The sequence below is a fragment of the Accipiter gentilis genome, chromosome 17 (genome assembly GCF_929443795.1).
Source record: "Accipiter gentilis chromosome 17, bAccGen1.1, whole genome shotgun sequence".
NCBI lineage: Eukaryota > Metazoa > Chordata > Aves > Accipitriformes > Accipitridae > Astur > Astur gentilis.
The window spans coordinates 28,503,130-28,531,075 of record NC_064896.1 but is presented as its reverse complement, the minus strand read 5'-3'; the positions used below and the strand labels follow the sequence as shown (position 1 = coordinate 28,531,075).

The window sequence follows — 27,946 nt, the reverse complement described above, 5'->3', positions numbered from 1 at the left end:
CCAGCCCTGCTGTGCCACACCAGCAGGACCCCTCTCCCTGACACATCCTTCGGGGTCCCACTCACTCCCCGTCCGCTCTGACCGCAGCTGGGGACCACGTCCCACCTCCCGCCATGGAGGTGAACCAGACATCCCCACCTCCCACGTCACCTGTGCTGGAGACCGACGGAGAAGACCCGTGCAGGATCGATGTCACCGATGCGGCCGTAGACACGGTCACGCTGCTCATCTGCCTCTGCGGGCTGGTGGGGAACGGGGCCGTCCTCTGGTTCCTCGGCTTCCGCATCCGCAGGAACCCCATCACCGTCTACATCCTCAACCTGGCCGTCGCCGACTTCACCTTCCTCCTCTTCATGGTCACCTCATCCGTCCTCTACATGATGGAGAATGTCTTCTGCTCCGCTGTTGTGTCCTTGATGTACCTGAGGTCGCTTTTCCTGCTCTCGCTCTTCTCCTACAACATGGGCCTGTACCTCCTGACGGCCATCAGCATCGAGAGGTGCGTGTCCATCCTCTGCCCGCTCTGGTACCGCTGCCGCCGCCCCCAGCGCTTGTCGACCGTGGCGTGTGCCCTGCTCTGGGCCCTCTCCATCGCTGTCATTGCTGCAGTGACTTCTCTCTGCCTGTTGCACGAGCACGAGCACTGCCGGATGGCTCTCATCTCCATGTACGTCCTCAACTTCCTTATTTTTGCCCCACCCATGGTCATTGCCAACGTGATCCTGTTCATTAAGGTCCTGTGTGGCTCCAAGCGACGTCAGCCCCGGAGGCTCTACATCGTCATCTTCCTCACCGTCCTCTTCTTCCTCATCTTTGGGGTTCCCCTCAGCGTCTGGAATTTCCTGCAGCAGTTCAGCTACACTGTCGTGCTCTCCCAGGTTGTGTTCCTGCTCGCCTGCATCAACAGCAGCATCAACCCCTTCGTCTACTTCTTGGTGGGGAGCTGCCGGAGGCACTGCTCCTTGGTGTCCCTCCAGGATGCCTTCCGGAGAGTCTTTGAAGAAACGGGGATCACCACGATCTCCAGCTAAGAGGCCGCTGTGTTCACACCAGCTTTGCTGCCCACCCTGGCTTCACGCTCAGCTGCCTGCCCTCGCTCCCAGCCGGGCCTGCGAGATCACGTTCCTACAGCTGTGTGTCGAGATGCATCCCCTCCCTTAACCCATCTTGTCTTGATCCCAGCTTGTTCTCATCCCTGACCCATCCCCATCCCAACTCCTCAACCCCATCCCCATCCCCAACTCAATCCCATCCCCAACCCAATCCCGTCCCCATCCCATTCCCAACCCAATCCCATCCCCATCCCAGCCAAATCTCATCCCAACCCAATCCCATTCCCATCCCCATCCCTTTCCCAACCCATTCCCATCCCCATCCCATTCCCAACCCAATCCCAGCCAAATCTCATCCCAACCCAATCCCATTCCCATCTCCATCCCTTTCCCAACCCATTCCCATCCCCATCCCATTCCCAACCCAATCCCGTCCCCATCCCAGCCAAATCTCATCCCAACCCAATCCCATTCCCATCCCCATCCCTTTCCCAACCCATTCCCATCCGCATCCCATTCCCAACCCAATCCCGTCCCCATCCCAGCCAATCTCATCCCAACCCAATCCCATTCCCATCCCCATCCCTTTCCCAACCCAATCCCGTCCCCATCCCATTCCCAACCCAATCCCGTCCCCATCCCAGCCAAATCTCATCCCAACCCAATCCCATTCCCATCCCCATCCCATTCCCAACCCAATCCCATCCCCATCCCAGCCAAATCTCATCCCAACCCGATCCCATCCCAGCTCAATCCCATCCCCAACTCAATCCCATCCCATCCCATCCCACCCCATCCCCTCCCCTCCCTCCCCCCGCTCCCTCCCGCAGGGCACCCTCCCGAGCTGCCGCTCCCCGGCTCGGAGCGCGTCCCGCTGGGCTTTGCTGCCCTCCAGCGAGGGAAGAGGAGATGGGAGACCTCCAGAAACCCTCCCGGGGTCCGCCCCGGCCCCGGGGGAAGCGGCTCGCCGGGACTCGGTGCTGGGGCTCCGACGGCCGCTGCCCGACAGCCCCGCTCCTGCATCCCCCCCCCCCCCCCCCGCTCCTTCCCCCGGCCCCGGCTCGGGAGCTGCCTGCGGGAAACACCGGCAAAGCCTCCGCTCCTCCCGCCGGGGCTGTTCTGCCCTTCCCTGCCCGGTGCCGGTCCCGGTCCCGGTCCTCCGGCCCCAATAAACGCCGCTGGCTCCGTCCGCCGCCTCTCGTTCATCTCTGGCCGCTCGCGGGGGCGGGGCGGGGGGGGGGGGGGGGAAGGTTTGCAAGGGGCTGGGGTACCGGGGATGAACCTCTGCGGAGTGGGGGTCTCCCCCAAAAACAGCCCCCCCAAACCTTCTGGGGGTGACCCGGGAGTGAGCAGCCCATAGGGAAACACAGGAGCCTGGGGGGTGGGTGGGAGGTGGTGGGGCTGAATGGGGGGTGTGGGACGTGGTAGGGTGGGTGTGGGGTGTGGGGGGGGTGGGGGGGTCACACCAGCCCCAGATGTGCCTGTGGGGTGGTGCGGGGTGGGGTGGGGGGGAGCTGCACCGAGCAGCTCAGCGCGTCCCCGTTGCAGCCCGAGGATGGGCAACGTCCCTTCCTCCGCGACGGTACTGGGGGAAACTGAGGCCGGTGCGATGGTGCTTGGTCCGGAGGTGTCCGACGCACCGCTGCCGGCTCCGGCCCCGTCTTTCTGCACACCCACGGCTCTCCCCGCCGCTGTGACGGTGACCGGCTGAGACCTTGGCAAAGCCACAGGGAGGCAAGTGATGCCCCGTGGAGCCTGTGGTGACCAACAGATGTGGCAACTTGCTCCTGGAAGGTGGTGGCCGGGCTGGGGATCGCGGACTCCTCCTCCTCCTGCTGCTGCACCATCCCGGCCTGCTGAAGAAGGAGAAATGCTCCAGCCTGCTGAAGCCAGGGGAGAAGAAGAATTTCAGGAGAAAGAGTCCTTTACACTTACACCTGACTCACAAAATTAAATAAAATAATTTGGGGAGGTATTTGCTGTGACGCTAAGAAAACAGTCTGGGGGCACTGCCGTATGCCCGGGCCCATCCTGCCTGCATCGGGTGTGCTGGCGCGGTCCCAGCTGCGGGCAGTTGCCATCATTTTTGCTCCGGAGGCCACCAGCCGTGTGTCCATCTCCCCTCCCTCCACCCGCAGCCCCGGCCGGCAGCAGGACCCAGACGAAGCCAGCGAGCGCTGGCACACGGACCGAGGGCAGCTCGGGGTGTACAATGCTGTTTATTGATATCAGGCAGCTGTGAGATAGAGGAACCGGGTACCGGTGGGAGAGTGCCGGGGCCTTGGCAGAGCCTGGCGAGGGGCAGCGGTCCCCCCCCCGCCGGTATTGCGGGAGTTGGAAGCGGAGCAGAGCTCAGAGAAGCTGCGCAGGCTGGGATGCCGGATAGGGAGAGGGGCTTAAGACACTGAATGGGTTTTACCCCCGCTCTGTACGTAAGTCAGAGTTTCCCAAAGGCAACGCTCATCCCACAAGCAGCAGGGGATTTTTGGAAACGTGGTCCTCTGGGGCATGTTGCACTTGGGGGAATAGTGCCCTAGGGACTGGGGTGGGCTGGCAGGGAGGAGGAAAGCGGTGCTCCAACGCGCTTCCCGCAGAGCATCCCTCCCCACATGGCGAGGCCGCTGCGTTCCCCTTCTGCAGGGGGCAGGATTACACCGCGAGGGGGTGACATCGGGGGAAATACTGCTGATGGTTAGTCATCTGGTTACTCAAGGAAATCCTCAGCCACTGTCCCGGGGGCCTTAAGTAGGGTGGTGGAAAAGCTTCAACAGGCTGGGGCCAGCGTGTCCATCGTAGTATCGTTGCTGCATGCAGTGTTGGCTTCTGGCTCCTCAAAGACCTTCCGGAAGGCAACCTGGAGGGACACCAAGGAGCAGTGCCTCCGACAGGTCCCCCCCAAAAAATAGATGAAGGGTTTGATGCTGCTGTTGATGCAGGCGAGCAGGAACACAACCTGGGAGAGCACGAGAGTGTAGCTGAACTGCTGCAAGAAATTCCAGATGCTGAGGGGAAGAGCGAAGAGGAGGAAGAAGAGGACGGTGAGGAAGATAACGATGTAGAGCCTCCGGGGCTGGCGCTGCTGGGAGCCACACTGGACCTTAATGAAGAGGATTGTGCTGCAAACGACCATGGGTGGGGCAAAAATAAGGAAGTTGAGGACGTACATGGAGATGAGAGCCATCCGGCAGTGCTCGTGCTCGTGCAACAGGCAGAGAGAAGTCACTGCAGCAATGACAGCGATGGAGAGGGCCCAGAGCAGGGCACACGCCACGGTCGACAAGCGCTGGGGGCGGCGGCAGCGGTACCAGAGCGGGCAGAGGATGGACACGCACCTCTCGATGCTGATGGCCGTCAGGAGGTACAGGCCCATGTTGTAGGAGAAGAGCGAGAGCAGGAAAAGCGACCTCAGGTACATCAAGGACACAACAGCGGAGCAGAAGACATTCTCCATCATGTAGAGGAGGGATGAGGTGGCCATGAAGAGGAGGAAGGTGAAGTCGGCGACGGCCAGGTTGAGGATGTAGACGGTGATGGGGTTCCTGCGGATGCGGAAGCCGAGGAACCAGAGGACGGCCCCGTTCCCCACCAGCCCGCAGAGGCAGATGAGCAGCGTGACCATGTCTACGGCCGCATCGGTGACATCGATCCTGCACGGGTCTTCATAGCTGGTTGGCATGGCTGATGCGCTAGGTGGCATCATGTTGTTCACCTCCATGAATGGACGCTGGGCAGGTAGTGGGATGCGGTTCCTGGCTGCGGTCAGAACGGACGGGGAGTTAGTGGATGGAGAAGCCGGGGCTGAGCCCTGCGGCCCCTTGCCAGCTCCCTGCACTGGGAAGGCATCACTGGAGGGCAAGCGGGACGTGCTGGGGAGGGGAGTGGTGGACATTGTGGGGCGGGAGAGGGAGACAGGAGGGGAGGGAGAGGGAGGTTCACCATCAGAAGCAAAAGGCAAGTGCAGGGCAGTGGGGAGAGGACATGGGGAGAGCGCTGCCGGTCACCGGGAGAGGGTGGGAGGGATGTAGCTGCTGGCAGTGGATGCTGGAGGAAAGGAAAGTGGGGGGTAGGTACGAAGGAAAACATCGCGCTTAACTGTTAGCTTTGGTGAAGCAGCAGGCAAGGGCTGTCTTTCCAGCTGGGCTCGGGCTGATCAGCGTCAGTGTCTTGGCATCTCACGCTCCTTTCGGATCCATATCCTGAAGCGGATCCTCCCAGGACGGTTGCATGAAGAAAAAAATGTCCTAGTCACCACGAGGTCCCTGCACTTGTCCCACCGGCTCCTCTCCGTGCCCTGTCCCCGGTGCACCCCTCGGCAGCGCGGGCGCTGCCCCCGCCAGCCACAGTGGGATCGTGGGGGAGTCGGGAATGGTTTTGTAACTGCGGCTACGTCAGAGCTCCGCTTCCTTGGTTTTATTTATCTTGCTCTTTTTTTGCCACAAAGGAAGTGGCTATTGCCAGAAACTCCGCAAGCAGAACTTTGTGAATGGGTTTACTTCTAATTAGAAACACTCCGCCCCAGATAACGCCCTGCTCACTGACTGCCTTCCCTCTCCTGGCAGGGTTCTGCCATTCTTTATTTCTCCCTTGCCCGTTGCAGGGCTCCCCGGACCTCAGCACCCCCGGAGGGGGCATCGCCCCTCCAGCAGCAGAGCACGATGCCAGCGATGCTGATGGCGCCGGCAAGGCTGATGCTGCCGGCGATGCCGGCGGTGCCGGTGGTGCCGGTGGTGCCGGCGGTGCTGGCAGTGCTGCTGGGGCAGCTGGGTGCTTCTCAGAAGCAACTCCCCTTCTGGGAAAAGGCTGGTGATCATCGCCAAAACCTCCCCTGGGCCCGAGGGAGCGCACCTTCAAACCGGAGCCAAGGATTAGCATTTCTTGTCAGTCTAAAGCGGGCTTTGGCAGCCTGGTTGAAGGACAACAAACAGTTGTTTTCAGCCAGGTTACAGTGATACTAGCACTTACAGCCCAGATTAATTATTGCCAATACCAATAAAAGCTATTAGAGACCAGCTTTTGGGGTGCCGTTACAGTGAGCTGCAGCCCTGCCGGCACTTCACCAGCGGCACATCCTCCTCCTCCTCCTCAGTCTTGGGAACGCTTGTGGTTGTTTTCACATGCTCCCACCCCTTTGGTAGCCCACACAGCCCGGGGCTGCGGCTCCTGAGGCTGGCCTGGATGTTGTTAAACCCTCCTGTGCCTCACGGCTCCTGCTCCGGGCCAAGCAGAGCATGTCCTTGGAGGCACTTGCCCCCCCCCCCCCCGTGCCTGGTCTGGCCACACCATCCCCAGGCAGGTCCACGGGGACGCCGCGCTCCTCGCAGCCACTGCACGGCCTGCAGAGGGCTTATTGTTATAGCCGATGCGTTTTGCGCGATTAACAACCTTGGCGTGATGATTAAAATGACAACGGTGGGCTGGAAAGCGAGGCTTGCAGTTGCCTCGGCTGTGGAAGAGTTTCTCCGGAGGGATCCATTGCCACGAGGAGTGCCACAGTGCCCTTGCAACTGGGACGCACTTTTGGCTTCTCTCCCAGCTGACTACCTGCTTCTTTGCTGCAGGAGCCTTCAGCTGCTCTAAAACATTCTGCGAATGCTTAAAATTGACTCCCAAAGACACCGGATTTAGCCCATTAACAATTCCAGTCTTAGCACTTTCGGTAAGGGCAGAGTCGTTTCCAAGGGTTTTGTATCAAAGTCACTTCATATCAAAGCCCGTTCCTTCAGCGGGGGCTGTATCACGAAAGCAGACCCTGTCAGCCGTTGTTTCGCGTGAGAAGCCGGACCAAGGTGCACGGGCAGAGCCCACCGCTGAGCCCCGAGCCCCAGGGGTTCTGGCGGGAGCTGCGGGATTCTCCCCAATCCCTTCTCCTCCTGCATCCCCCAGCTAAATTCATCAGCCGCATCCCAGCTTCCTGAAGGTGGGCAAAACCACCGTGGTCCCTGCAGCCACCTCCATTAGGCTTTGACAGGGCTGCTTTCCAGTTTGCAGAGTAAGAAGGGAAAGAGCGTCTTTACTGCGGCATTCCTGGGCTTCGGACTTGGAGCGGGATGGACAGGGACAGCCTGGGAGCAGACACATACACGTGTGTGTCCGTAGCACCGTGCATCAGCAGCGTCCAGAGGATTTGTGAATGAAACCTCCCACTCATTCCTCAGGTATCTTAAGCATCCAGAAATGAACTATTCCAGCTGTCTTACCAAATTGCTGTGTGCACATACATCTGATTTCTTTGAATTTATGTTTGCTCCCAAAGAGATCATTGTGTGCTGACTTCAAGGTTCTTTTCTGAGGTTTTGTCTGTTTGTTTGCTTCGTTTTTAAGGCTAAATATAGCATTCTGAGTAACTATGAGTTCCACTGGAGTGCTTGACAATACCGACCTGCGGGAGTGGGGAGGAAGCCCTCTATTCCCTGGCCACTAATTACCTGGGCAAACTGGCTGCAACCGAGCTAACCTCAACCCACTTTCAGCTCATCAGTGCTTCCATTCACCTCCCTCCAGCCACTCAGCTGGGAAATATAGAGAAATATATTGCAACTGGCAGGAGACTGGGAATTCCCTGCTACGCACAGGGAGGACAGCTGAAGACGTCACTGTCTTTTCGAATCAGCACACAGAGTTCATAAAGAACTGGCCATTTTATTCCAATGAGGTTTAGTGAAGCAGATGGAGACGTTAGTCTGGGGATGATAGGAAGCCGTTTTTTGCCTTTTGGTTTTTTTTTGCTGAGTCTCTCCGTTTACCTGATAAAGTGCATATGAAGTGAGAATCTGGTTAGGCTGAATCTTTGGTGTGTTGGCATTCTCTGTAGGTTCTTTTTTACAATAAAGGATTTTGCTAAATAACCTTCAAAACCCCAAACCCTCCCCAAGTCACAGGCGGAGGAGCCCCGTGCAGCAGTGCTGCTGTGCATCACCCTTTCCTTCTTCTCGATATTTTTTGGGGGTGGGGGGCTTGTTCTTCTTTTGTTATAGGGAAAAGAAGAAATGCATTTTATCTTGTACCCATTTAACCTCTTCCACCTAAATGGCACAATCATCAGCCCCACGACCTACACCGACGCTGCTGGGGGTGGGAGGGATGATTCATCTGGAGACGGGACGGCTCGGGCGAGAGGTCGCTGGGCTCTGCACGATCCTCACGGCCACTTCTTTCAGAAAGGGGAATTCTCCTCGTCATAAACTTCTTGTCATAAAGACAGCCTAGTGTGGAAGGGCACGTACTGTAACTAGCCTTTTACAAAGTTTACAAAAGGCAGCAAAATTAAATCTGAGTATCATAACCTGCGACTGTGTTTAACACGCTCTTACATCTCAGGGAACAACCCTTTACGCAAAACAACGAATCCTCTCATTTTGTGCAATTCAAGTCAATTCTTAATAGCCAGCGCTAACGTCCTCCGAGCTTGAGGGAACGGCTCCCTTCTCTTGTGACTTAGTGGTTTTCGATTTTCCTTTTCTCTGTGTGCAAATGCTTAAGGATCTGTGCCGTTTCTTTTCAACCAAGGCCATGCCATGCATGTGAACTACAAAGTATTTTATTAATTAAAAAAAAACTCAGGGGAAGAGTCATCCAGGAGCTTCCTGATCGCTCTCATATCGGTAGGCGCCTTCTCTCCTCCAAGTGCAGACATTGGTGCTTGCAGGGGCGGAGATGGCTTATTAACACTGATTGGTAAGATTTTTCAGCTGACATAGAGTTTTCCTCCAGATGCCTATTTTTATCGTAAGAAAACAGACCTTAAAAGCAGGCAGCATCACCCCTCGATTGCACAGAAATGTTTTCAGCCTTTTGCTGAAATCGATTTGTGCTACATCTCTGCAAATGGACTTCAGAAGCGCACACCAGGGTTTTCTCAGCCCCCGAATGCCGGCACAGCTCACATCTCCCCAGCTGCTTCCACCAACTGGTGCCCAGTGCTGGGACCTCCCCAGCGCAGAGGCTTCACATGGTCACCCCTGCAAGCTTCATACCCTGGGGAAAGCCAAAATAAAAGCAGAACCGTATTTGGACAAGTTTCACTGAGAAAAAACACCTGGGAAGTGGGAGCTGTTGGGATGCTGTCACGCCGTTCACGGCTATGGATGCTGAGATGGGTCTCACCCGGAGCGGGGCACAGCTCCGGTGCCTGGGGGCTCTGCCTTCTCGGGAGGAGGAGGAGGAGGATGGATGGTGAAGCACACCCTGCAGCCGCAGAAGCTGGGAGGTACCGTTCCGCAGACTCACGCTGGCTGAAGCTGGATTAAGAAAGTATAGGGTCATGCTTTCCCTCCGGGCCCGTGGAGATCCGACTGAACAGAAGCTTTGGGAGCAACGGGGAGACGGAGCTGCGGCGCAGCTACATTGCATTTAACACAGCCTGTTGCTGCCAGGGCGGGACGTTTTTAGCTAATCCTAAGATCGCTTTAGCAAGATCAAGCTACCTTTGGGTTGCTTTTTGCAGGGACTGAAGGAGAAGCCCCGCAGCAGCGCTGGATCGGAGCTGGCAGGCTGTTATCGCCCAGGGTCCTGCAGCGGGTGACTATTCCCAGCCATCCCAGCGCATTTCTCTGGCAGGCGGGGGCTTCCCGAAGGATGCCACGCCGGGACACCCTGTCCATTCCTCCACGGCCAGAGCAGATGCTGGGAGTGTGCGGAGGGGGAATTTGGAGCAAGCCGGCCCAAAGGACTTGTGGTTGGAAGGATATTTGGGGCAAAGGCAGGGAGGGCTGGCGATGGCAGCGGTAATTATTGTGAGCTTCGGCAGCATCATTATTCACTGGGACACTTGGAAGCTCATCACTAAGATACTTGAATTTTTCTTAGGCTATTTAAACAATCCTGGGTGAAAGGATTGCCCTTTGTTATCAATCATATATTTTTGTTACGACCCTCTTAGAATTGTTTATAATTTTGTTCGAAAGTCTTATAATTGTACGGGTTCTCTTTGATTGCTGCGTGGGTTGTCAGATGTTTCTGCTGGGAAATAAGTCCTTTTGCTCAAACCCTCCCCAGCAGCGGAGCGTGAGCTGCAGGCAGAGGAATGCTGATTAATTAAGTTCAGTTCACACATATGTTCCTGTGGTTTGGTGTTTTGTCCAGCTGGCCCTGGATATGGCAGAGATGGTAAAAGACCATCTCCAACTCTGCTTTCTGCTGTTTTTTTTTTTTCTTTTTTTTTTTTTTTCCTGGGATCACAGTGATCTAAAAGGGGATACAAAGCAAATCAGAGAGTCTTCCAGGGAAAAGTTGATCAAGTCTTTTCCATGGTGGTCCTGGGAAGGAAAGGGTGATGTGCAAAAGAGATGCTGTGAGGTGGCAGCCCGTGCTGTCCGGTGAAACCCGGCCCAAAAGAAACACATCGGTTCCCTGTGACAGCAGCCAGGCAAAACCCTGGTGTTTGTAAAAAGAGCTCACTCCTGGGTCTGCCACGGGGGTTATTTCTGAGCACTGTGTCACTTCGGAGCAGGCAAAGCTCCAGGTTTAATTAAAGACTGTGAGTTTGTTTCTTAATATTGCCCCTTTCTCCCCATTTTTACCATCGAGAGAAGAAACTGAAACATTTAAAATGATGCCGAAAGGTGCCTTTAGGGACATCGATGTGAGGGAACTTGTCACCCTTGTCCCCAGCACGGCTGTCACCAGTGGGAGTTATTAACTGCCAGCCTGATGAAGAATGGGAGATTTTGATGCCGAAGTGGCTGCCACGAGGTGAAATACATGGGCGCCCAGTCCAATAATCATCATTGCCCCTGTGCTCGTTGTCCTCGGGTGCGCCAGGACCCCTGGGTCAGGAACCATGTCCCCGGCCTTGTGCACACCCCTGCCCGCCCGGCAGGAGGGGGCTTCCCCAAGCGGCAGCTGTCACCATTATTTATCATGTTAATAATAACAACAACTACTATTATTGTTATTTCTTTACGGCTTAATTTATCTATTATTTGTATGTATTTGTTATTTGCTATTTAATATTTGTTACTTATTAATTGTTATTGTTTATCATTTATTATTTACGCTTTATTCACCAACTCACTCTACTGTTTATTGTCTACCATCTACACTTTATTATTTACTATTTATTAGCAGTATTTATAATTTACTATTTGCTATTTATTTATCACTTTAACGCCATTTAACATTTAATAAACATTGAACATGATTTACAAACAATTGGGAAACGTAGCCAAATAGCTGCCGGCTGCACTTCTCCACCGGCTAAGAGCGAGCCACCAGGAGGAACCACCCCTCAGCAGCCCCTGCCTTATGCTTGGCTGGGATCTCACAGTCCTGCTTACAGGTCCTATTACTCCCTCCTTTAATCTCATTTTCTGCTGAACCCTTCCTTTAAATATAAAAAGAAGTGCCTCGGTGCGGCCCCTTTCCTGGTGGTGCAGGGAGCCCACGATTCCCACGGGGAAGTTGAAATCGGACTCAAAACCAGCTCGTGGGCTTTGGAGATGCTGAAGAGCCGGGGCCGGACGGGGCAGATTCATGCATGGAAGCTCTCCTTCGGTCCAGTTTCGTTTTCATTTAAATAAGCGGTATTTATTAAGGAATTTGGAGGAGTCCGGGTTTCATGCCAAATCAGGACTGTTAAACTAATGTCAGGATTATTTCATTTTCCACTTGATCAGAGTCGCGGGGGGAGCAGAGTGCCCCACCAGCACGCCGCATCCCGCCCCCTCTGCCTGCAGCCAGGCAGGATTTAGGATGGAGCCGCAGGCAGGACTGCAGCCCGGGGCTCTGCGGGACTCTCTCCCAGCCATTTGCATTTTCTTCCCCTTGCTCTGGGTGTCTCCGATGATTTCTTCTGAGCTATTTAATTAGATTTGCTGTCCAGCAGACAAGGAAGTGGGACAGATCTCCCTGACCCCGAAAGCGATGCTCGGAGCAGGGCAAAGGGATGGAGCCGCTGCCACGAGAAGGCTCCTGCCCTGCAGACATCGCTCGTGAGCAACGGTCCCCCCCGAGGACTCCCCCCACGTCCCCGCAGCCTCAGCAGGGTGAGACGTGAGGACGGGGGCACGGAGCAGCACCAGAGCGGGGCAGGTCCGGCGGTCCGTGCCGCCTCCGGGACGCGGCGGCTGGGTGCGTCACGTCGTCCCGCTTCCCTCTCGCCCTTCCCATGGCACCGGGGCGATGGAGGCGTCCAGCTCCGCTCTTGCAAGCCGGGGAGCGAGAGTCAGCGGGCGCTGAGTCCCGGCATCGTTTCCCTGGGTTGACGGGGAGCCGGCGGCTTTTGTGTGACAGCAAAGAGGAGGCATTCACAGAGATGGGAACCGCGACACGTCTCGGGGAGGTTGCAGCCGGGCACAGAAGACAAGAAGCGAACGAGAAGGAAGATGATAATCTTGCGCTCAACACGATGGCGGGTTTGGGAAGAGGAAGCAACCACAGGGGTGGTTTGAAGCAACCCACAGATCGGTCTGCAACGCTCATCCCGTGAGGGTGACTCTTTGGCAAGCTGCTTCCGCCGCTCTCGGAAGCGATGACCAAGCCCTGGAACGCCTGCGTGTCCGCAGCCACCCACCCCTGAGCAGAAACCCACGACCGTGGTCCCAGGGCCCATTTTTGCCTCCAGCTGAGGAAGAGACAGGGTGCCGAGACCCACACGGAGACTGTCGGAGGAACCTCGTCATGGAGTTACCTTGTTCCTGGAGGCCAGATCTCGTCTGGGAGAATTTTGGCACGGCAGCTTTGTAAAATTTCACGTGCAAGTCTGACAGAGAGCACTGGAATCTGCAGTTCTGGGATACCAAGGCTGTGCAAGGACTCTGCCCTCACCGGACCGCCCTGTGCTTGGTGAGAAGGGTCTGGGGGCTTGCCTCCGCTTCTGTTCCTGGGCCACGCTGCTCTGCTCTTCCTCGGTCTTTCCATTCTTCCCATTCACTTCCCTAGCCCTTTTCAGGGCAAATGGCTCTGTGTGCCTTTTCTTTCTCCCTCCACTCCTCTTCCAGCTCTCTGTCTGTCTCCTGCCACACTGGGTGCAAGATTTCCCCCCCTATCCCTATCCCTATCCCTATCCCTACCCCTACCCCTACCCTTATCCCTATCCCCTTCCCTTCCCTTCCCTTCCCTTCCCTTCCCTTCCCTTCCCTTCCCTTCCCTTCCCCTCTTTTTTTCTCCGCTGAGTTCTTATGTTTTCTGGGTTGCAGATGTTGTAGCCTGTGGAGGAGGGGGGAAGACTGAATGACCACAGGACATTCACAGTACTGAGGACCTGAGAGTCACTGATTTTGCCTTTATCTCTTGCTTTTCCTCAGGTGAGCACAAGAGAGAAAGGAGGAAGATGGATCGACATCCCAACAACACATTCCGTTCAGGGTCCCCAGCGCCTCTGGAGAGCATGGTCTATGGGGACGGACACAATGGGACCAGGTGCTTTGCAGAACACATCCCTGAAATCATCACCGGTGGCATCATGCTGCTCATCTGCCTGTGCGGGCTGGTGGGGAACGGGGCCATCCTCTGGCTCCTTGGTTTCCGCATCAGGAGGAACCCCTTCACCGCCTACCTGCTGAACCTGGCCGTGGCCGACACTTGCTTTCTCCTCTGCACATCGACTTTCCTTGTAATATATCATATGCCCATGCTCAGCTGCTTTCAGCCAGAGCTTTTGCGGGTGCTGCCGCTATTTCACTCCATGGTTCTGCTCACATACAGCACCAGCCTCTATCTCCTCACGGCCATCAGCGTGGAGAGGTGTGTGGGTGTCCTCTGGCCCTTCTGGTGCCGATGCTACCGCCCGAAATTCCTGTCGGCCATCGCGTGCAGCCTGCTGTGGGCCCTCGCCTGTGTCCTTGCCGGGCTGGTGTACTTTGTGTGTGACCTGGGACACTCTGAACACTGCTGGACGGTTCTTGGAACCTTGTGCTTCCTCAACTTCTGCTTTTTCACTCCCTTGATGGTTCTTTCCAACGTGATCCTCTTCATCAAGCTTAAGCGTAGCTCTTGGCAACACCACCCGGCGAGGCTGTACACTGTCATCTTCCTCACCGTTTTCTTCTTCCTCCTCTTCGGCATCCCGCTCAGCGTCCAGATCTTCCTCAACTTCTTTGTCTACATTAATTTTGTCTTTGAGATCTGCCTGTTGCTGGCCTCTGTCAACAGCAGCATCAATCCGGTTATTTACGTCCTGGTTGGGAGCTGCGGAAAGTCCAGGTTCAGGGGATCCGTTAAAGTCGCTCTTCAGAGGGTCTTTGAAGATAGGGCAGATTCCCAAGAGGTGGGTGAGATCCCTGTGATGGGAATTGCTGCCTAAACCCCTACGGCTGCAGACTGGCACCTCCGGGAGCAGAGCCCTTGCCCGGTTGGGTAAGTGGGACCGGCAGCGGACAGTCGTGCGTCTCCCAGGACACAGCCACGCTCAGTGAGATTTCCAGGGGCAGGGCTGGTTCCCACCTCAAACTTATATTTAAGTTATTTTAATAAAAGTGTCTTTCATGTAACTCACTGGCGATTACAGTTTCTTCCCTTGCTGTGCCCTTGCTTGTTCTCAAAATTAAAGTTGTGACAGTCCCCTCACACTGCCCACTAGTTTATAATGCTGAACTGATGTGGTCCAGAAAGTCCTGCGCCATGTGTTCTCCTGCTCTCCGGGGTTAACACGGCCACGCTCCTGGGCCCTGATCTGTACCTTGTCTGCTTCCCAGCGTGGAGATTTCCCAATTCTTCCTGCCTCTACCCTCCTCTTGGACCTTGGTGCCTGATACTAAAGCACCAACCGCTCACTACCTTGATCCTCAAAAGCCCCCAAGCCAGGGGAGATGATGGCGAGGGACAGAAATGATGTTTTCAGCTCCCTCTGGCTTAATGCCCTCCTGTGCCACAGTCTGACAGCAAAACCCCATCTCAGTCTGGCTGGTGGAGCTGGCAGCATCAGTCCAGCAGCCAAACTTCACCCTGCCAGGGTGATAGCACCGTGCCAGCTTGGACAGAGGACCGACCGCCAGCCAGCTGGGGGCTGGTGGCTGTTGGAAAGTGCAATTCTGTGCACCAGGTGAAGAAGCCCATGGAGCAAACTGCCAGGGCAGACCCAAAAAAGACGCAGAAATAGAGGCTGGGAAGGCTCTCACATGCTATAGCTCAAGGAGGCTGAGCTCTGCCTGCCAGATGGTTTTATTAGCTTTCCCAACACACAGAAACAACTGCTATCAGAGCCATAATATTTACAGAACGTAGCTTCCTTTGAACACATACAAACCTGACCCCGATACAAACAAATAACTGATGTCTGTAAATCTTGTGTTGGAAATCAAAATTTTAGGCACACATGCTCAGGATGGTGCAGAAAGCAGAAGCTGAGAAACCCTGGGTAATTCTGCATTTTTGTCGAGCACACGGGTAGATCGAGCGGCGAGCGTCGCGTTGCACAGCGTTATGCTGGTCTACCTTGAAGCTTTCCCTATCATGACCTGTTTGCACCTGAAAGGCTTGGCGAGGGGATGTCGTTCTGTACCGGGGGACGCAAATGCCGTGTCAGAGAGGGAGAGAGGAGGTGGTTTTCGTGTTGGGTTCCCCATGCGAGCCAATTCCCGGCAGGAGCACCCCTGCTCCCAGATGCAACAGGAGCTGTTTGCATTTGACCTTGAGTGCAGTCAGTCTGGGTAGGAATCATCTCACCTACCTTCAGCTCTCTAGGTATTACATGGACCTGTCTGAGGAAACCATCGTAGCCTGCTGACTGACTACAAAGGGAGTGTAGAGGACAACTCAGATGAAACCCATAACTTTTAGATGGCTAAAGTCAAGTGAGCAGCATTGATTCACCTCTCCTTAGGAAAAAAAGAGTCTCCTGAAATCTTAAGTCATCTCTCCACTGTCTGTCTGTGCTCTAGTTCATGCACGGATCTTATGATTCAGTTAGCAGCTCGGTGCACGTAGTAGCGTGCTTTTGGAAACTGTGTATTTGAAGGTCGAGTACCGCTGTGAAATTGTGGTATACAAGTGGCAAACCTAGATCTGAATCAGACATAGAGGCTTTGCAGCAATGCGAAGCTTGTAGTGCGGGGTCCTAAAGATACACCCCTGGAACCATAGAAGAAAAGTTCAGCCAGTTCAAAGAAATGAATATTTCGGGATTGGGGTTGCTTTAAAATGAAACGAAAGAGGAACCTGACACAGAGACAATCTGCTTTTCCCATAGGTCTAGTTTCTGAGACTTTTTTTTTTGTTAGTCATTTCCTGTACAAAGTCAAGAAAAGATTATAACCAGAACCCTGATACTGTCAAACGCAATGAAATAGTACCCTGTTTGCGAGAACTGTCGAGAACATGACCCGCTTGGCTAACACTGATAAAAGTGGTTTGTGAAAGGACCTGAGAAAGATCTCGTGTGGAACACTTCACAGGCTCACCAAGACAGGCTTCAGTCCAGTTTTCCAAGTGATAATTCCGGGAAACCTCATGAAGATCCCATCACGGGGGCGGCAGCTGGCAAGTGCGAGGTGATGTGAGTCTGCAGTGCCTCTGCTGCAGTAAAGCTCTCCAGGCTGCGAGGGGAAAGAAGGTCAGACTTTTCTGGGTGAGTTTTTTTTCCAGCCTAATCAGTGCCTCCCCTGTTGGTCAATTTGTACCAAATCTGATTGAGGAATAGTGGTCTCTAGGATATTAAGACCTCTAAATATTGTGGAGAAAGGTGGTAGGGGAATAGCGAAATGAGCGCCCCACTGAAGGAACCCAGCAGCTTAGTAATATCAACTCTAATATTAGACACCTGAGCATCCACATCAGATCTACCCCCAAAACCACTTGCTTTTTGACATCTAGAAGGACAATCCTTTCAGCTTATTATTTTCCTCCTCCAGATCTGTCCTGTCCAAAGCCAGGAAGGAGGCATCTCCCTAGCTTTTGCTCCACCTCTGTACATGCTCTCGTGCCAGGCATGTCATACCCATCTCCCCCCATCCTCTCTTCCACCTCTCCTCTCCCTCCTTTCTCTCTGTGCTCCTTCACGTGGAAGCTGGTCCACGGCTGCAAAGATCTGAAAAGCCTAGCGTGGGGGACAGCAGAGTTGCTAACACGTCTCTGTTTCATCTCGTCCCTCCAGCTGTGCAAGGGGGAAGGAGAAGCGGCAGAGATTTCGTAATGAACACATTGCTCCCTACCACGGAGAGAGCCAGCCCTGCTTGCTGGAGCCAGCTCGGTGGGACAACATCTAACAGGAGTTGGGATCACAGGCTGCTGGGGCGTGAGGACAATCACTACGACTGGACTGACTGTGAAGCCCATCACTTGAGCAAAGTCCCTGTCACGCTGCTCATCTGCCTCTGCGGGCTGGTGGGGAACGGGACCGTCCTCTGGTTCCTCGGCTCCCGCATCCGCAGGAACCCCATCACCGTCTACATCCTCAACCTGGCCGTCGCCGACTTCACTTTCCTCCTCTCCATCGCCATTACCCTTGTGATATTTTACGGCCCAGAGAGCCTTTGTCCCGGGCTGAGCTCACAGGACGTGACAACCGTGATGAATATCACCATCCTCTTCACTTTCACCGCCAGCGTCTATCTCCTGACAGCCTTCAGTGCCACGACGTCTCTGTCCGTCCTCCCCCTGGCCCGCTGCCCCTGCCACCGCTTGCCAGTGCTCGTCTGTGCCCTGCTCTGGGTCCTCGCCTTCCTGCTCACCCTGACCCTCTACTTCTGCCCCGCGGTGCTCACTGTCTTCATCCTGAGCTACGTCTTATCGGTGCTTACCCTGATTTTTTCTGGTCTAACCCTGCTTGCCAGGGTCTTGTGCTGTTCACAGCAATATCCTCCAAGAAAGCTCTGTGTTGTGGTCCTGCTAGCTGTCTTCTTCTTCCCTTTCTTCACTGCAGATTTTGGTTACTGGCTCTTGCTAAGACTGTTTGATTTTTCTGTTTTTGTCTTTGACGCCTCTCTCCTGTTTGCCTGCGTGCACAGCAGTATCAACCCTGTTATTTACTTCTTTGTCGGGAGCTGTGCAAAGAAGTTCACACCCTCTGTTAGGGTTGCTTTCCAAAGGGCTTTCGAAGATGTAACAGAGCCCCAAAATAGAGGCGAACCTCCCAGAGAAAACACAGTGGAAACAGCTGTTTAAACCTCTGCAGCCCCTCCCTGAGAGAAGATCCTCTGGGGACGGAGATGTCCCGTGAGACAAGGAAGATGGTTTCGGTGCGGGTCTGGCTGCAGCTGCACGGAATTAGCTGCGGCACAACAAAAGGCGTTGGGTGGCATGGGAACTCCTGCCCGGGGTGGACACTGGACAGCGCGACGGAATACCCATTGAAACCTTTTCCTTTGAAACCTTTGCTTTGAATCTGTCCTGTTCAACAGGTCTGAGCTTTCACTGTCTCAAAAGTGAGCTTGCTTTACCCTGCGCACTATTAAAAGAGAGCCGTGGAGGTTCTTAGCTCCTGCCAGTGGGGTTTTTTGGTGTGTCTGCTTAAGAGCAGTGGATAAGAAAGCTTGGCACAGCAGGGCAGAACAATTCCTGGGCAAACCCTTGTGTGTGCATCTCCAGCGGGTACCGACATGTGTGAAGAATATGTGGAGACATCACATTCAGCTTTGTTACCAGGCAAGTAGGCATGTATTTGGGATCACGCCTGGAAGGCTTTCCCCAAAATGCATTGCTTCTGCTGCAAACTGAGTTTTATCCGCCCATCATGTGGGTCGTCTGCACACAAGGGTTTTTGACTGGAACTGCCTCTTGTGGTTCCTCCCACTTTTCTGGGGGCTGTCTGTATGGTTAGCTTGAGCAAATACCATTTCGCAACCGTGAGCTGAGGTCTGTATCCATTTCTGGTGTGGCTGCTCCTCATCTAGAAAAACAAGGAGAGTACGGTTAAAATGAAACAACCCAAAAACCACAGCCCTGACTGAAGACTCTGTAAGGACTGGATTTTCCATGTCAATGAGGATACAGGCAGAGGGAAGAAAACAGTGGACTTTTTTTGGAAAAGACCCTGGTGAGGCCGTGAGGACTGAATCCCTGTAGCCTGGCTCAGGCGCTCCCTGGGTCAAAGGGGTAGTGGCAGCACTTTCTCCCCTTCTCTCCTCCCTCCATGTCTGTCAGCCCTTGCTATCAAGGAGCTGGGGGATACACCAGCTCTCATTTTCCTGTGAACTAAGCCACCAACCAACCATTGCTTTTGAGCTGGTTTTGTTCCCTGGTGCGACTCGCCACCAGGCTGCACTAACTTTAGTATGAGCACGAGGGAAAGGTTGGGAAGATGCAGCTGGCAGGGAGGGATGGAGGGAAAACAGGCAGCAGCAGGACAGACCGAAACAGTAAGCCCAGGAACTACCGATGCCATGGCCTCTAGGACCTTGTATGGCGACAGAATTTTCTCTGCCCTATGGCTTGTCCCTCAGCCCAGAGCTACATGTCACCAAACAGGCTGGAATGAAAATCGATCACTTGGTGCAGTACAGGTACAGAGCCGTGAGAACCAAACCCATAGAACTCTCTGGTAAAACCAAGAAGCTCAGATAGGTGGTGGTCTGGGTGACACTGCAGGCAAGGGAGATCCTGGGAAGCAGGAAAAGCACACGGGAGGATCGTGGTCCTTCTGCACCTGCCTTGAGAGACTCTCCCTGGATGATGGGAGCTCTTTCCTGGACAACAGGTTGTAGCTCAGAAAGTTTTTACTTTCCAAAGGATGGGAAAATGGGAGAGAGGGAGAAGAAACCCCTGCTCTCAACTAGGGAAGACTCCTGCCCTGTTCTGTAAAAGAACTGTTAATAAAGGCTTCTTAGATGTTTAACCTCATAATGTGTCTTCAAAGCATGACTCACACCCATGGCTTATACTCGCACTTCTCTTTCTAAAAGCAGTGGCACGTTAGTTACCCTTGGATTTAAGGCAGTGCAAAAAGGATGGACATCTTCCCGCTGTGTAAGAGGCAGGGAAACGGGGGGGTGAAATCAGGCATCCCTGCTACCGGCAAATGTGAAACCCCCTGTCAGGCTGTGTGCCTCCTCCTCGCTTTTCCCAGCCGTCTCCCAGGTGCTGGGATGCTGCGAGGTCCTTTCCTTCTGGTCTTTCCCTCTGCCCTTCCACCTTTGCCTGCACCATCCTACAAGGAGGTTCTCTCCTGGTGTGCTCAGCTGTTCCCGAGGAAAGCTTTCAGCATGTGTGGGCAGCTCCACTTTGGCTCAGCGGGAGGCTTCTTACAGCGAGAGACATCTCTGCTAACTGCAATCATCCCAGAGACATGTCATCTGCTGCCCAGGTCCCTCCCAGAACAAATGAGGAGATCTTGGCTCTGTTAACAGATGGCTCATCCCAACTATTGCAGGCGCCTACCTTAGGATGAGGTGCATCATGATCTGGAGGTACCAGTCCTCCTCATAGACAAGACAGAGGCTTTAGGATGAGAGGAAATGAGCCATTTTCTGACAAAGTTGAGTCAGCCTTGCTCTGTCCACCAGTGACAAACTCTGCAGTGAAGTCCAGTTGTTGTTTAGTCAACAAACTTTGGGGTCAGAGTTAGCATGTTAGAAACAAAAAAAGAAATCCAAATTTCATTTAGGAGTAGTAACAAAATGACACTTTAGGTAGGTTAACTAGAAAAAGATCAGTACAAGCAGGATTTTGGTTAGTCATTGAAACAGCTGTGCAAGGAGCTGCTCCGCTCCTCCTGAGGATGGTCTGGTCCAGTACGGAGGCAGTGAAGGGTTTAAGCCTCTTGATGCTGAACCTGGGCAACCAAAGGATGGCCCGCTCCCCCCCAGCCCACACAGGCAGGTGAGCAGCGTGATGCTCCTAATTTCTATAAAATTAAGTGGCCCATACATCTGGTTTTGTTCATTTCCATATTTCAGGCTTTTTTTTTTGGTCATGGACGCAGAGGTGCATTCAGTGGAGTTACTATGAAATCTTTACTGTGAGCAAAGAGAATACAGGAATTAGTGTGTCTGCTTTGCCAAAACCATCTGATCTGGTAATCCCCTGCCTTGCTTCATGGCATGGCTTGGAGCCACGTCTGGGAAGTGTTTGGTGAGCTGTGCCAGAGCAGGTTCCCATCTCAGCCTCTGCAGCTGACATTTGCCTGCTTCGCTTCTCTCTGGCATCAGAGAGGTGCTCTTTGGCATCAGGCATCCTGAGCTGCACTCTGTTATCTCACTTTTCACCTCGAAATAGTTCCTTTCCAAAATCGGTGCCTTTTCTGGAGACAGCTCCTCTTCCAAGTTTGGAGGACAAGGTATCACAGCCTTGGCTGAAGTAAGGCAAAAGAGTCTAAAGCCTCTTTTGGGATGCTTTTGGACAAAACTTCTATGGAGATACCGAAACGTGAAACATGACTTAAAATCCTCTCTTGGTTTTCCTGTAGGGACTGATAGGAGCAGGGCCGGAGCAGATTCCCTGCCCTCTGGCAGGGATGCTTACTGTGCTGTCCGGTCCTGGAGAAACCCCAGCAGGGAGGTGACAACCCCCAGGACACGGTGTCTCGCCAGCCAGCTGTAGTCTGCTGCAACGAGCCGTGTTCCCCTTGAGCAGAGCTGGAAACCAGCACCTTGTGTGAACGTCTTGGCACAAACACGAGTGCCGGGAAGAACACGCCATTCGTAATCCTCCAGCACTACCGAACCCATACTTTTCTCAGAATGATTTAACCCTGGAACTAGAGAGTGTGACAGATTCCCACTTCAAGTATGAAAGAATGCTCTTGTTTCTTCTCTCTGCAGTCCTGCCTGCATCATCTTTCCATCAGCTGGGATTGCAGGGCCGGCTCCGCTGACCGGCTCTGTAGAGGGAAGGGCGAGGATGCTCCGTGCGATCCCTACCCCTCTCCTGCCATCTAGAGGCACCAACCCCGCAGATATTTGTGAAATCCCCTGGATGTGTCCCCGCAGCCCCCTGAGCCCGGGCTGTGGGTCAGCAGCACGGCCTGGGGGTCCAGCCCTGCTCAGGGGGTGGGGGTCGGTGTGTCTGCACAGCCCCGGAGGAGGCAGAGGGGTTCCCCTGGGCTGGGAGGGGGATTTTTGGTGGGGGCGAGGTGCCTGCTAGCCTCTCTTCACGAGGGTATCCCCCTTCCAGGAGCAAGTGGGAGTCCTCACCCTCCGCGTCCCATCGGGGCGGCAGCAGATGTAGAGCCACCACAATGTCCCCATGTCGAGGGGACCAGGGTCGGGGGGGGCTGTGGTACCCTGCCCACGCGCGGCACTGCTGCTTCCCACGGCAGCAATTGCCTCTGCTCCTTGCTCAGCCTTTCACGTCAGCACGAGTGCAGCAGTGCCGGCGGAATACCCAAAGGATCCCCCTCGGCTTGCCCATTTTTGCAATCCTTTTTGCAGAGTCCCGCCTTGGACAGCAGAGATGGCCCTAATGTGTCAGATTTTCCCCAGGCAAGAGATCCCTCAAAACACTGTGAAACTCATCTGCTGTGCCAGAGAAGCCGGAGTTTATTCGCTGGGGCCAGAGCAATGAGGGTCGTTGCAATGGGGAATACAGCCCGGGCACTGGGACGGAGCCCGGCTGAGCAGTGCTGTGCTGGGTCTCTGCTACGTGCCCCCATGCCTCCATCCTTCTGGCTGTCTGCAAGGCTCCACATCTCCATGTGTCCTCACCAGCAGTGCCTTATCGAGTGGTCTCCACTGCAGCGTCCCTACGTATGTGGCTCTCCTCCTCAGTCGTTGCTTTGTCTTCAAACTCTTGGCTGAGGGTGACTTTTTCAGAGCTCTGGAACCAGCGCTGCCGGCAGCTCCCTACTGGGAAGTAAATGACCAGGTTGATGCTGCTGTTCAGTGATGCCAGCAGGTAAGACATCTGAAGTACAAATAGGCTTATACCAATACACCCAAGAAAAATCACCACGCTGAGTCTTCTCGACCCAAAGATGGTCAGGAAGATCACACTGAGCAGGACAGCAACATAGAATTTCTCTGGGTGTCATCTCTGTGAGCCACATTGGAGTTTGATGAACAGGGACAGGTCGCAAAGGAATGGGAAAAAAGAGAAAATGAGAAAATTCACAGTGCTTAAAGCTTGTAATAGTTGCTGACAGTTTATATTCAAATAACAACTAATCCAAGCCAAAGATATAAAAAGTCCAGTGAGAGCCCAGAGCACCCCACACATGATACCCGACAAGTGCTTTGGGCAGTGACACCAGTACCAGATTGGGAACAAAAGAGACAGGCACGTCTCCATGCTCATTGCTGTCAGGAGATACATGCTGGCAAAATACTAAAACAGAAGCAGAACTATCAGGATATAATTAGTCAAAAGATATTGAAATGAGAAAATACAATAGACTGTTGAAATAAGGTATAGTATAAGTTTAACAAGAAGGAACATCCCCCCCTTCCTCTCTTCCTGCCATCCTCCAGCTTTGTCCGACCATGGGAAGGGCTTTTGACTTTTGCTGTGTGATCCAAGACTTCCCCCTGCTCTCCCCGGGGACACTTTGCGCCCATACAGATGCTTCTCCAAAACTGTGTGGCAAACCCCAGAACATACTGCAAGTAACTTAGCTATAGCCCCAAAACCATAGGACACAACTCCCACAGAGCTGAGGGCAAGCAAGATCTGCTCGGAGGCAAAGGAAGAGAGAGGAGCACCGTGCCAATAAGGGACGATGCTGGCTGGCTGGTTCATGTACAGAGTGGGACGTGTGTGAAGGGCATATTGTCCCAGACCAGGAAGCTTTGGGGACAGTTTTGCAGAGTAATGTGTCCTCCTGTTACTTCCCAGCAGCACCACTTAAGTGCACGGGGAAAGCTCGGTCTGTCAATACAGGAGGGTACATAAATGATCCCAGGGATGGAGGATGGCAGAGAGGTGAGAGATGAGCCAGGGACCCTCACCAGTGGGAAATCACTGATGTGCAGACGTGTAGCAGCAGGAGGGCTTTGCTCAGTGCCTCTAATGACATGTAAACTGGTGCTCGAAGGCTTTTCCCAACTTTCTTCTTGGAGACATTGCCATCAGATGGAGGCTTTGCTTTAATGTGTCAAAGCATGGAACGTAATACTTGTGAGAAATTTAATGCTCCAAAGCCCTAGAAGAAATCAATAAAGTGAAATGTTTTTCACAGTGGAGGTGAAGAAAGAAAAACACATGCTGTCATTGTAGGACAATGATGAGCTGATTTTTATAGCCCAAAAGGGGAGTAAAGGGACTTAATCTCATGAAGCATGACTGAACAGCACAGCACATTAACTGTCCATGTAAGGCTCTCTGATTCTCTCTTCCAGGGTCCTAAGGGCAACAGCAGCCCTAATTTGCCCTGACCCCATCCATGCATCCCCCGCCCATGGGACCAGGGGCTCCAGTTAGGGTCAGGCCTGAGCAACCAGGCTTTGCCCGAGCTGTGCAAGAGTTGCACTTGTCTGAAGACCTGTCTCCATCCCCCTCTCATGGATGGACCTTGAGCATATGATCTAGCCTTGTTTCAAGTCTATCTCTGGCTCCAACTCCTGCAGGTTCAGGCTGGACCCACTGGAGAGATTGTGGACCTTGTTCATTACCATGCATTCACCGCGTGAAATCAAGGGACATCCTTGGAGGACATCACTCTTGGGGATGACAAGCATAGGCAATAAGTCCCAAGAAGAGGTATTCAAAAGATGGAAAACACATGAAAGAAGGAGAGAAAATAAGCAATGAAAATGCCAGTGCCTGTGATGCTAAAGGATGAGATTGTGCGACAGGAACCACTTGTAGATAAAAGCACATTTGCAGCACTATGTACCCCACAAAATGTAATCTCAGAGAAGACACATGCATGTCAGGGATGTGATTAAAGGCAGCGGGGAAAGTCCTCGTGCTGTTCTGTATCTGAATACTGGTGATTTCTCACGGCAAGTTGAGACATGGCAGTGCTCTGCCCCGTTGGCTGCTGTTGAGGGGTCTCTGCTGGCATCCCAGTGCAGGGAGCGGCTCTGTGATGAGGGCTGGGGGGGGGCAGGAGCAGGGATTGGCATGACCAGGAGCAGTTCTGCACCTGAAGAATGATGGGAAGAAGGAGCATTAAGGCCACGGGACTGTAAGAGACTTCCAAGGGTTTTCTGCTGGTTCCTCCCCATTGTTGCTGGTCCCTGGCTCATCTCACTCGTTCTCATCTTCCTGCCTTCCTCCTGCCCTGCCAAATCTCTTCCCCACCATCCCCTTGGTGACGCAGGCTGTAAGGATAGCGAAGGAACAGAAGAGAGCTAGGGGAAATCTTCCACCACCAGCTTCACACAGCAACGTCCAGGAGACTCTGGCACGGTGAGCTGAAGCTGGAGGACGGGGGTGTAGAGATCCCGACCAGAAGACCGTTATACATCAGGGAGTTAGTGATCCACAAAACACTCAACCTGAGTAGTCCCAGGCCTGTGCCATGCCATGCCGTGCCGTGCTGTGCCGTGCATCTCCCCTGGCCATGGGCTACACCGGGTCAGTTGATGGTAAAAGAGGAACCTGCAGGCAGCTCCCACTGGGTGCTGGTGATTACCCCACCTGCATGTCCTTGCCTTTATCTAAGGCTGCTACAATGGTTCTCATATGAACATCTTTTTTGTTTGATAGTAGAATGAGTTGTTTTCTTTTTTAAGAAAATCCTGTAATAGCTCAAACGACCATAATGGGGTAACCATTCCATGGACAGGATCTGCCCTGATTAGAGGTCTGTTCGATGCTGCAAGACCTGGGGTTCCCAGCACCTGAAGGGACATAAGATTATCTGTTCTATCCTCTCCTTCTTCATAGTTTTAGATCTAGTAAATGGCATTTAAAATGATACTTTACAGGGTCCGAGTGCCTTTTTTAATGGGATCATAACAGATCAGCGCCTCCTGGTGAAAGACCAAGGGGAGGAGAGGAAGGGGGTGATGTGGCCAGCTTCTGCTGATGAGATTGCCCATCATGGGACATGTGAGGGGAAGCTGTCACCAATGCGATGAGATTGTGAGGAGAGACTCCTGACCACAGGACATGATCTCTGGGCAAAGGCCTGCTCCTCAGGAATAAGGGAGGAGGCCAAAGCAGAGTGGGTGGCCCCAGCAGCCGTCACCAGCCCCTTTTCCCGGCAAGCCTGGCCCCGCAGATGCCCCGTGTGCTGGGGTTCCTGTGGCAGCACCGTTCCCAGGAGCACCAGGAGGTAGGAGACAGGGATGGGTGTGTGGGAGATGCTTGCTGGCCAGGGACAGGGCAGGAGGGGTGGGAACCTGTCCTGGGCATGGCAGGGCATGGGGTCCTTCCCGGTGCAGCCTGGGGCTGGCGTGGGGCTGTGGGGAAAGACGGTGAGCGCTGGGAACGCCGATGCCCGTCATTTCCTTCTGATTCCTTGTCTCTCCTAGGAGGGGGTGGGAGAGGGAGAAGGCAGTCACCCGGAGTAGGGTCATTAGCAGTGGTGGAGACCAACGCAACAAACCTCTCTCTGTTCTATCATTCCTTGTATGATGGAACACATGGGAGAGACAGCCGGTCTTGTGAGTCACAGACTTTTATGGTTGACTTTTTCACACTGGTTTGGTGGGGTGTTTGGCTCTGTGGGCTGCTGGGAAATATGGTGGTCGTGCAGTTCCTGGGCTTCCACATGAAGAAGAGCCCCTTTACTGTCTACATCCTGAACCTGGCCATCGTGACTTCTCTCTGATCCTTTTTTTTGTTTACCATTCGCGTTACATGGGGCAGGGTTTTTTTTTGTTTGAACTTCCCAGATGTGATCTTCACGGCAGTTTACCTCCTGTTTCTCTTCTGTTACCTTAGCAGCACGTATCTCCTGACAGCAATCAGTGAGGAGCGACGTCTCCCTGTCCTCTTCCCAACCTGGTACCGATGCCACCGCCACAACCACTTGTCAGGCATCGTGTGCGGGGTGCTCTGGGCTTTGCCTGGCCTTTTCGTTTGCTTAACATCTATTTGCTGTAATTTTTACCTACCTCAGGGTCATAGAGACATCCAGTAGTGTGAATGCCATGTGCTGGTGTGACTGGGGAGAGCTCAGGCAGGGGAATGGGGGGGGGTCAGCAGGGGCTGAAGAAGCTGAGCCCCCCAAGCAGCTCAGGGGGAAAGAGGGCCCCCATGCCCTGTATCCAGCCTGATAAACTCTTGCTCCCTTTGGTCAGTGAATGAGTCTTTGCGATCTTTTGGGGGATCTAAAACTGCTTTTTTGAAGGTAGGTCTAAGTCAGAGAAAGAAGGGAACATGTTCTGACCAGAACATTCAAAGAAATAACAGGGGGTGATAGCCTTTCTTTTTTGTTTTTCTTTTTTACAGAGCAGCACTTTCACTGAAGCCTTTTCATGTTAGTTAACAAGGTCTGGAGAACTTTTGATGATTGATTACAATATTATTTTAGCAGAGATTTCACTAGATACCGTGATGCCTCTCCACTGTCTTCTCCCCTTACCTAGTTATGCTCTCAGCTCCACTGATTGTTTTCAGGGGATTTCTGTGTTTATAGTGGGGTCATCTGGCACATCTGTGATTCCTGCATTGCAGGAATCCCTCCCACCCCAAACACTTTACATTTATTTTATTTCTAAGTTTTCATAACCAATAAAAGAGAAAAGTAAATCACCCTAACAATAGAAGTATTGCTGTTTTCTTATGATAGTCCCGACACATAACTGAGGGAGGACTGGTAGGTATAGGTAGCATCTCTGGACCTTGCTGAAGTTCACTTTCACATAAATGCAGCTTCCATGAAAGCTTTGCTCTTTCATGGGCCAGAAGCAGCCTCAAGAAGCTGTGAACAACAGCCAAAGTGTTTATAGGAGTGTAAATGTCTAATGCGAATGGCACGGGAGGAGTGCCTAAGCCCTGGAGCTTGCTAAGCACAGGATGGACAAGTGTTGGTATGGTAAAGATGGCACATGAACACCGACCTTGGGATGCCGGCACGGCTAGAGGTACAGGTGGAATTGCGGAACAGAGATAGTATGAAGTGTTTGCATGACAAAGGATTTGCTTAGACAGGACAGATGAAGAAGAATATCCCCAGAGTGCTAAATTCCCATTTG

General features: G+C 53.5%; 4 protein-coding genes and 1 pseudogene across 5 annotated transcripts; 3 read left to right on the top strand and 2 right to left on the bottom strand.

Annotated features, from left to right (window-relative positions):
* Window positions 1-113: 113 nt before the first annotated feature.
* LOC126047403 (mas-related G-protein coupled receptor member H-like) lies at window positions 114-1,031 on the top strand. The gene has a single exon (XM_049820984.1). The coding sequence runs from the start codon at window positions 114-116 to the stop codon at window positions 1,029-1,031; it is 918 nt and encodes a 305-aa protein (XP_049676941.1).
* A 2,255-nt stretch (window positions 1,032-3,286) lies between these two features.
* On the bottom strand, window positions 3,287-5,389 carry LOC126047402 (mas-related G-protein coupled receptor member H-like). Its single transcript, XM_049820983.1, has 2 exons — window positions 5,146-5,389; window positions 3,287-4,805 (listed from the first exon to the last, which is right to left on the bottom strand). Exon 2 carries the CDS (start codon window positions 4,765-4,767, stop codon window positions 3,817-3,819), a length of 951 nt encoding a protein of 316 aa, XP_049676940.1. The 5' UTR covers window positions 4,768-4,805; window positions 5,146-5,389; the 3' UTR covers window positions 3,287-3,816.
* A 7,155-nt stretch (window positions 5,390-12,544) lies between these two features.
* Window positions 12,545-14,444, top strand: LOC126047022 (proto-oncogene Mas-like). Its single transcript, XM_049820164.1, has 2 exons — window positions 12,545-12,833; window positions 13,295-14,444. Exon 2 carries the CDS (start codon window positions 13,321-13,323, stop codon window positions 14,290-14,292), a length of 972 nt encoding a protein of 323 aa, XP_049676121.1. The 5' UTR covers window positions 12,545-12,833; window positions 13,295-13,320; the 3' UTR covers window positions 14,293-14,444.
* A 1,825-nt stretch (window positions 14,445-16,269) lies between these two features.
* LOC126046985 (proto-oncogene Mas-like) lies at window positions 16,270-19,779 on the top strand. Of its 2 annotated transcripts, none has more exons than XM_049820101.1 (2): window positions 16,270-16,539; window positions 17,080-19,779. In XM_049820101.1, exon 2 carries the CDS (start codon window positions 17,118-17,120, stop codon window positions 18,087-18,089), a length of 972 nt encoding a protein of 323 aa, XP_049676058.1. In that variant the 5' UTR covers window positions 16,270-16,539; window positions 17,080-17,117; the 3' UTR covers window positions 18,090-19,779. The 2 variants fall into 2 exon arrangements, with proteins under 2 accessions (XP_049676058.1, XP_049676057.1); XM_049820100.1 differs by having other exon boundaries at window positions 16,270-16,554.
* A 2,782-nt stretch (window positions 19,780-22,561) lies between these two features.
* Window positions 22,562-26,789, bottom strand: LOC126047323 (proto-oncogene Mas-like; annotated as a pseudogene).
* Between the last annotated feature and the right edge of the window lie 1,157 nt (window positions 26,790-27,946).

Excerpts from the sequence above, each read along its gene's own strand:
- LOC126046985 (XM_049820101.1), top strand. The coding sequence starts at position 17,118 with ATGAACACATTGCTCCCTACCACGGAGAGAGCCAGCCCTGCTTGCTGG.
- LOC126047402 (XM_049820983.1), bottom strand. The coding sequence starts at position 4,767 with ATGGAGGTGAACAACATGATGCCACCTAGCGCATCAGCCATGCCAACC.
- LOC126047403 (XM_049820984.1), top strand. The coding sequence starts at position 114 with ATGGAGGTGAACCAGACATCCCCACCTCCCACGTCACCTGTGCTGGAG.
- LOC126047022 (XM_049820164.1), top strand. The coding sequence starts at position 13,321 with ATGGATCGACATCCCAACAACACATTCCGTTCAGGGTCCCCAGCGCCT.